This window comes from Vollenhovia emeryi, unplaced genomic scaffold (genome assembly GCF_000949405.1).
Source record: "Vollenhovia emeryi isolate VEMERY1.0 unplaced genomic scaffold, V.emery_V1.0 DF939190.1, whole genome shotgun sequence".
NCBI classification, from domain to species: Eukaryota; Metazoa; Arthropoda; class Insecta; order Hymenoptera; family Formicidae; genus Vollenhovia; species Vollenhovia emeryi.
Window position 1 is genome coordinate 238,197 of NW_011967176.1, and position 7,641 is coordinate 245,837.

General features: G+C 35.2%; 2 protein-coding genes across 3 annotated transcripts in view; one reads left to right on the top strand and one right to left on the bottom strand.

Annotated features, from left to right (window-relative positions):
* Positions 1–1,805, top strand: part of LOC105562329 (C-type lectin domain family 12 member B) — a 6,409-nt gene extending 4,604 nt beyond the window's left edge. Inside the window, exons 5-9 of one of the 2 annotated variants that reach the window (XM_012013084.1) lie at positions 240–452; positions 643–747; positions 941–1,232; positions 1,419–1,591; positions 1,723–1,805. In XM_012013084.1, coding sequence (XP_011868474.1) covers positions 240–452; positions 643–747; positions 941–1,232; positions 1,419–1,578 — 770 coding nt within the window. In that variant the 3' untranslated portion in view covers positions 1,579–1,591; positions 1,723–1,805. Of the gene's footprint in view, positions 1–239; positions 453–642; positions 748–940; positions 1,233–1,418; positions 1,592–1,722 lie in introns of those variants that run through there. The other variant, XM_012013085.1, reaches the window with a different exon arrangement.
* Positions 1,806–2,237: 432 nt separating this feature from the next.
* On the bottom strand, positions 2,238–5,949 carry LOC105562328 (nicotinamidase-like). Its single transcript, XM_012013083.1, has 4 exons — positions 5,337–5,949; positions 3,880–4,141; positions 2,954–3,100; positions 2,238–2,621 (listed from the first exon to the last, which is right to left on the bottom strand). The coding sequence occupies exons 1-4, from the start codon at positions 5,558–5,560 to the stop codon at positions 2,256–2,258; spliced, it is 999 nt and encodes a 332-aa protein (XP_011868473.1). The 5' UTR covers positions 5,561–5,949; the 3' UTR covers positions 2,238–2,255.
* Between the last annotated feature and the right edge of the window lie 1,692 nt (positions 5,950–7,641).

Genomic DNA, 7,641 nt, shown 5'->3' on the forward strand with positions numbered 1-7,641 from the left:
TTCTATAATCACTAAAATAATTTCAAAAAGTTAATAAGATCGAAACAAGCATATACGAACTAATACTCTTACTTGTAATAATCTACCTTTTTTAATGCCGTCTTTAATTATTATTATTCTATTTTATATTGCCATATTATTCTTGTTATAAGACATTTTATTAAAAATAATGTTAGATGTAAATTTTTAATCCGATTGTGCAATTGGATCTTCTGATACAATCTTTATATTTTTATTAGCTGTGCCAACATCATCATCCCAACCGAATGTAACAGCTGTTACGGCGAATCATGGTCTATGGGCAGAAATTCTCGAAAATTGGATCACCCTTCAATCCAACAATTCTCGTACCGCACGAGTGGTGAAGATTGATGATAAGACTGTGACAGTGTCGACCAAAATTGCCACATCATCAAATAGAGAGGTTTCCGAAACCGATCTTTATCTACTTGGTATGATTTATAAGAAATTTAAAGGAGAATGACTTGATAATTTCAATCAGTATAGTTTATAGTAATTGCAACAGTTACCCAGATAACATGCTCGTCTAAAAGACATATCTTCAAGACTTCTTTAAGATGTGCGTGTTATCTGGGTATATATTTAAAAAATGAAATTCAAGTCTTAAATGAAAATTTACAGGTGCCATCGAGAAATTGGTATACCGAGTGGATCATTTAGAAAAACGAATAAAAAGAGCAGAAGAATTGTTATACTACATTATTGCAGGAAACAATAAAATGAAAGGTACAATAGCTGTAGTAAACAAATCATTGATTTTGATGTGAGATAACGATCATAGTCGAGGCATATTACATATTTCTTCTTTTATGCTGCACATATTTGAAAGGCATCAATTAATTAAGAAAGGCAATTTCTTATTTACGAACTTAATATATTTAATCGATATCGTTATTTATTACTGCTATCGCTTTTTCAGTACCCTGTCCTGCCAATTACACGAGAATGGGCAAGAACTGCTATCACTTCAGCAATCGTGATTTTGATTGGAAATCGTCGGCCAGTCTCTGCCGCGGTATGGGTGGGCACTTGGTCGAATTTGACTCGATCGAAGAAAGCCAAGATGTAATCGCGGGTTTGATGTCGGACGGCAAATTGAGGGGCAAGAATTTCTGGACAGGTGGCTTAAATCCAGGACTTATATGGATCTGGGCCTATAGCGCTAGACCGGTTCAGAAAGATACTAAACAGTCCGTTATCGGGGACGGCAAGTCAGTATCACCTTAGAATATTTTTACATAGATATAATAGAATAGAATAATAATGGCATACATACGTTAAAGGTCTTTACGTAGCATAACAATACATTTTACCGATGTCGCAAATTGATCGTAAAAAAATTACTTGTTACGCTTATGGTGAACCAATACTTACATTATAAATATTTCAAATTGCAGATGTTTGAAGTTAACTTTCAACGCATCGTCGAAAATTTACTCGTATAGAGGCGAACATTGCGGCGCGATGCAAAGATACATCTGCGAAGCGACAACCGATGACGAATCGGCAAACAGAATCGAAAGAACAGCACGATTGTTGATTGATAAGAGTAATTAGACGCGTTTTAATGGTGGGTAGAAATAGAATAACAAAACACTGAGAAATTATATTTAAACATATGTCTTTAATTTATATTATAAACCTTTTATAGTAAAATAGTACAGTCACCTTTTTAATTATAGATATGTAATATATTCGTAGATTGTCTTGATTGGGTTCTAACTACATGCAGATAGCATTTGAAGCAATTGAGATAAATTCGTTTTGCATTTTGCAATTATAGCTGTATGGTCGAACTAACATTTAATTATTTTTATTCTTATTCAAGCATTTATATTTTTCTGAAAGATATCGCTCTAGCAGCACAGTGCATTGACCTAACTATTGACCCAATACAACCAAAAATTGGGCCAATGTTTAACCAATGTTTGGTCAATGCACTGTGCTACTAAGGTCAATTTATCAAATCTAAAAATTACGCTTAAAACGGAATAGAAAAGGATTAGAGGTAAAGAAATAGAGAAATCAAATTGTAAACTTTTACTTCTTTGTTTCTGTTATCTATTATTACAATAATTGATAATAAAGAAATTATTTCTCTTTCCTTCTACCTCTAATCCTTTTCTATTCTATTCTACTTTAAATCTAATCTTTAAATTACATACCTGAGATTCAACAAATTAGTCAATATCTTTCGAAAAACGTTTATACGCGTATCGTATACGAGATTCTCGTTACTTCATAAACTTCGCGGCGTGATGTGCCATCACCAGGCTACGCTTGCCTTCGTTTACCAAGGACAGAACGCGATCGGTGTGCGTCACTAGGCCGCCATTTTCGGTAATTAATTTTTTTGCAACTGTTACACCATCGGGTTTGACGCCGCGACAGCAATCATCAATCACGGCCAGCCGATAACCCAACCGCAAGCCACCTAAACACGTATGCTTCACGCATACGTCATAGGCGAGACCGCAGACGTACAAGTGTGTGGCGCCAGCGGCTGTCAAAATTTTTACGAGTTCCGCTGGCTTGGAATCATCTGTATCTTTCTCAAACGCTGAATACACCTCCTTGTCTGACTGCTGACCTTTATATATCTTAAGTATAGAAAAGGAAAGGATATTTTGATTAAATGCCTCGATTAAATGCCAAATTTTCTCTTATATCAGATGTACGTAAACTTAACAAGATAATTTATGGAGGTATTTAAAGAAGTATAGGAATTCATGCACCCCAAATAATAGTTCAAAAATATTGAGGAAAGATAAGATAGCTAGGGGCTTGTCTGATAAGGATATCCATCAATTTATATGCATACGTTAATATCAATTGCTATGCAGTTTTAAATAATTCAGAATTAATAAACAATCTTCAGTCAAAGGTGATGACACAGTTCTCCATTACCTTTGCCGTACGAAACTGATCTTACCCGTTCGGAAGAAGGCAATATCAGCAGATCTTTATGCAATTCAGCACCCCAAGTGTTCTTAACGCAGTGTCTTGGCCAGAGTACTTGTGTTAAGTGAGGTTGCAAGAAAACAACCGTGTCGAAGAGCTTTGCCTTTTCCTTAGTGACCTATTTCAAATTATAGAATTATCTTAGTTTTATTTCAGACTGTAGGGGGTTACAGGTTAAATCTATCTCAGATAGGATTTCTTGTGGGTTTAGGGATTTATAGGATTTATGGGGTTACAGGTTAAATCTATCTCAGATAGGATTTATTGTTTAAATTCATAAAAGAACATCACGAACTCAAATGCGCTAGTTAAACGACAGAAAAATCCAAATGCCATCTAAAAAGAATATCGTTCAGGATTTTTTTCGACATCTCTATTTGTATTGTACACGCAAACATACACGGAGAGAATTCTCTCTTAAAATTCACCCTGAAAATCGCGCAATCGTGGGACAATGTGGCATTTTGAAGAACTTTATGAGAGTTTTTTGAAAATTCGCCATACATTCTACCAGTAAAATGTATACTAAATATAATTACTAGCGAAATGTATGGTAAAATGTATGGTAAAATGTTAAAAAAAACTCTCATCAAATTCTTTGCAATGCCGCGTTGTCCCACGATTACAATATTTTCCGGATAAATTTTCAAAGAAAATTCTCTCCGTGTAGAGATATAAAGAATGTCGTAAAGACGTCTTTCAGACGTCTGCGTACTACCAGAATAAGTAGCTGAAATGTTTTTATGTAAAACTATGCTTTATATGAGGGGATGTGATAAAAAAGTAGCAAAGCAATTTCCAAAACTAAAATCAAACTAAAACGTTAACATTTATATTGCATGATCCGAAGTATTTTATTAAATCGTTTTACTATCATACAAGCATGTGTATAAATACCTTAGATTCCGGGTGGAGTTCACGCAAGGCTAAATTGTCAAAGAAACTGATGTGGTCCTCGGGATGCCAATCATGCGTATATACCACTTTGTCCCAACGGCCATCCCTCAGAATCCGATTAATTGGTTGTATCACTTCCAACCCTTCCTGTCCGTGGCCGCATTTTCTAAGTGCCAGCGCGCCATCGATGAAATCATTCTGTACATCGACGACTAGCAAAACATTGACGGGATTTATAGTCTCATTTATCCACTTGCAACATCTGCAACGGGAATTTATTTATTGCGAAAAACAATCCGGGCTTTTATCTGTTAGCAATTCACTTTCAATCCGTTATTCGTATATGAATAGAAAAGTTCTCTTTTCACCTGTAAAATTCAACCAACGGTTTGGAAAATAATTTTATATTAAATTAAAAATTGTATATATATATATATTACTTTTAATTTAATTATTTAATTTATTTTATTTAATTATTTTCTTGGCCGAGGTCATATTTTTCGCAATAAATTTCTCTAATTAGAATTTGCCAGTTGTGTAGTTGATTAATTTTCCTACGTTGGTTAATTATTTTCTATTATATGTGTGTATTTGACATACCGGATAAATTCTATTCGCTAGTTGCTATTTAATTATCTCAATATTTTATATCAGTGTCGTACATAGCTGTTATTGAAATACATATAATTTCTCGTTAAATGATAAATAAGCAATTGAAATATTAATATTCGTTTAACAGATACGTCCGTCTTTATAAAAAAAAGTCAAACTTACATTTCTTATGCGCGCTACTTTTTTATAATTTACATTTTAATATTAATTTATGCATTGATATCCCAATTATTAATTTCCTAATATTGTGGAAGGAATATTGGTTATTCTATTCGCTATATATGTTAATTTTTCTTCTCCATGAACGAAGCAGTTGGATCGATATCGGGTATTTCCGAGACGCAGGAGGCATAGACAGCTAAAGTGATGTATATTGCATCACTTTTATGTCTGAATTAATTTTTCGGAGAAAACGAAATGGAATACCAAATATTCCGATTAAGTAAAATTTCGTAACAGGCATTAAAGTTTCCGTGAAGGCGAGCGGGGATAAAAACAACGGAGATTCAACGATTTCTGAATGAAATGTTTCCAGCCAGTTGCGTTTAGCTAATTGCATTTATTCTTCAATTTAAATCCGCACAAAAAATTAATTATCCCCGATAAATTATTTTCGAAACTTCAAATGCGCCCTCCCTTCTGTACGAAATATTGCTTCGTAGTTGGCGGGACTTTGTCAAAATATAAATCTTTGAGGAACACATAATCGAAGAAACCATTATCCATCTTCGATATCTCTCTTTCACTTGTTCGTTTGTTCTCGCCTCTTTTGTCCTCTTTTCTTTTTAACAATTTTAACCTACGAATTCGATCAACTTTGACAGCAGAATTTGCGCACGCATCACCTATACAATTCCTGGTCGTTCAATGCGCCGTCCGCGTTTGCGTCGAACAGCTCGAAGACCTCTCGTGCCCTCCACTCGTGCTCCCCGACCTCGTCCGCGCCGAACAACCGGCCGCAAAGCACTCGGAACTTGTCGTAGTCGAACGTTCCCTTAACGTCAATATTGAATCTCGACAGTACCGTTACCGAAAACGATCGTGGGTCGTTGTTTGCCAGCTGCGCCATGTCCAACGGGTCCAATGTCAGGCCTCGCACGTCGCGGTGGCGTTATTTACGGCGGTATGGCGTTTGCACGACTGTCCCTCCGATTTAAGTAGACCCGATTCTTATTTGTTCCACCAGTATCTGGAGTGGAAGTGACCGGTTGGCCAATCAGAAAATAATCTACGCTTCAGACATAGCACATGGACCGCGTCAGGTAGTCAGGTAGTCGGGGTGGACGCGTTAAATACGGTGGACGATCGATACACGGTCGTCACGATGCCGCCGACACGGCACGCAGTCGGAGCTACGAGCGGAAAAAAGTGTCTCTTTCAAATCCCTTTTACGAGTCTTATTTCTTATTCACGTCTAATGGCGCGCGGTTTTATTACCCTTATGAAAAAATACACTCAATTATACGTTGACGGTCCGAAATGACCATCAAATTGAGTGTAAACCTTCATAATCGAGTGTTTCATGAAGGTTTACACTCAATTTGATATATGGTTATTTCGGACCGTCAACGTATGATTAAGTGTAATTTTTCATAAGGGTATTTGATAAAAATAATCTTACATACTTTATGTCTTGACATCCTGTCGCAGTCTAATACTCCGATAACGATTGGTAATTCTGATAAGGCGTCAGGAGCATATGACGACATTGTGAGAATCTGAGAATTTGACGTATTAAACTTATCGATATTTGTATTGATATTATGATAAGTCGCCAGTGGTAATTAAAGGAGATAATGCTGTCGTCGACCAATATCGATATTTATTTTGAGAAACAATTCAACATGCGTGTCTTGTCTGTCTCCGTCTTTTCATAAACGCAATATCGATTCTCACAATGTCGCCATTGTGCTCCTAACGCCTTATCATAATTACTAATTTACCTCAAGGGAGCTTATTATTGTAATTAATACCTGACAACGATGTTTCCTTTCCATAGAAGTCTTTTCCAACACTGGCGAAGTCCTCTACATGTAAAATCACGTTTTAGATACAATCGTGCTATATTTCAAAGTAACCTTCAGTGTTAGTATAACACAGTCCGGAATTACACAGTTGTTTTTAGTTTCTTTCAAAGATACAACGATGCGAGGCACTGAAATATTTATTTCGAATTTTCTACATTAACTCAATTTTGTATCCTCGATTTATTTCTTTTTTCGAGTATTCCATACATTTTTACACACACACAAACCTCAACTTCGCTTATCTGCGCTTACTCACTTATGCTCTAATAGGATGAAGCGCAGATAAACGTAATCCAGACCTGCATTCCTGTGTTTGTAAAGATCTAGGTAAAGAATCCGGAAAAAAGATAAGTTGGAGATAAATGGAATTAATGTAGGAACTTTCTTACAAAGATTTGAATACATGTCGCGCATCATTATGCCTTTGAAAAAATGTATATGTGACTGCTCCCTCAAAGGAGTAGATACGGATAGCTAAAGTTTGCATTCGTGAGTTCGTAAAGATGATTAAGGCCCGGTTTCTTAAACTTATACAATAGCAACAGTAAAAATGACTCTTCAATGCAGCGATACGACTACGACAATGCTTCCTCGTTACGATTACAATTTGCTTTTTGTTATGTAAAAATGTCTCTCCTCTATAATACCTGCCCTACCTTCTTCCGGCTGCGATAATACGCCTACGTACAATTTATACATATACTTATATGTATTGTACGAAAACTACTATTCACTTTCTCTCATTGTTTTCAAATGTATATAAATTATTTTATTTGTAAAAATCTGTTCAATATTCAATTCATGTCGATTATTATGATAACTGTCTGAAGTTAAATGTCTATTAAAATTTTAAGTCAATGATGTGTGTCTGAACAGCAAACATACACTGATATGTTGGGAAAACTTAAGCGTTTTAAGTAACAATATATTTATAAATAATTGACTACACATATTTAAATTACTCTCTTTATAATTGCATTGTTTTTACTATTGTTGTTTATCATTTATTAATCATTGTTAATCCTAATAAATTTCTTTTAGAAATTCATAATAACTTATACCTTTTTCATCGTATCTCGTATATGTCTGTACATTTATAGGTAACATAGTATACATATCAGGG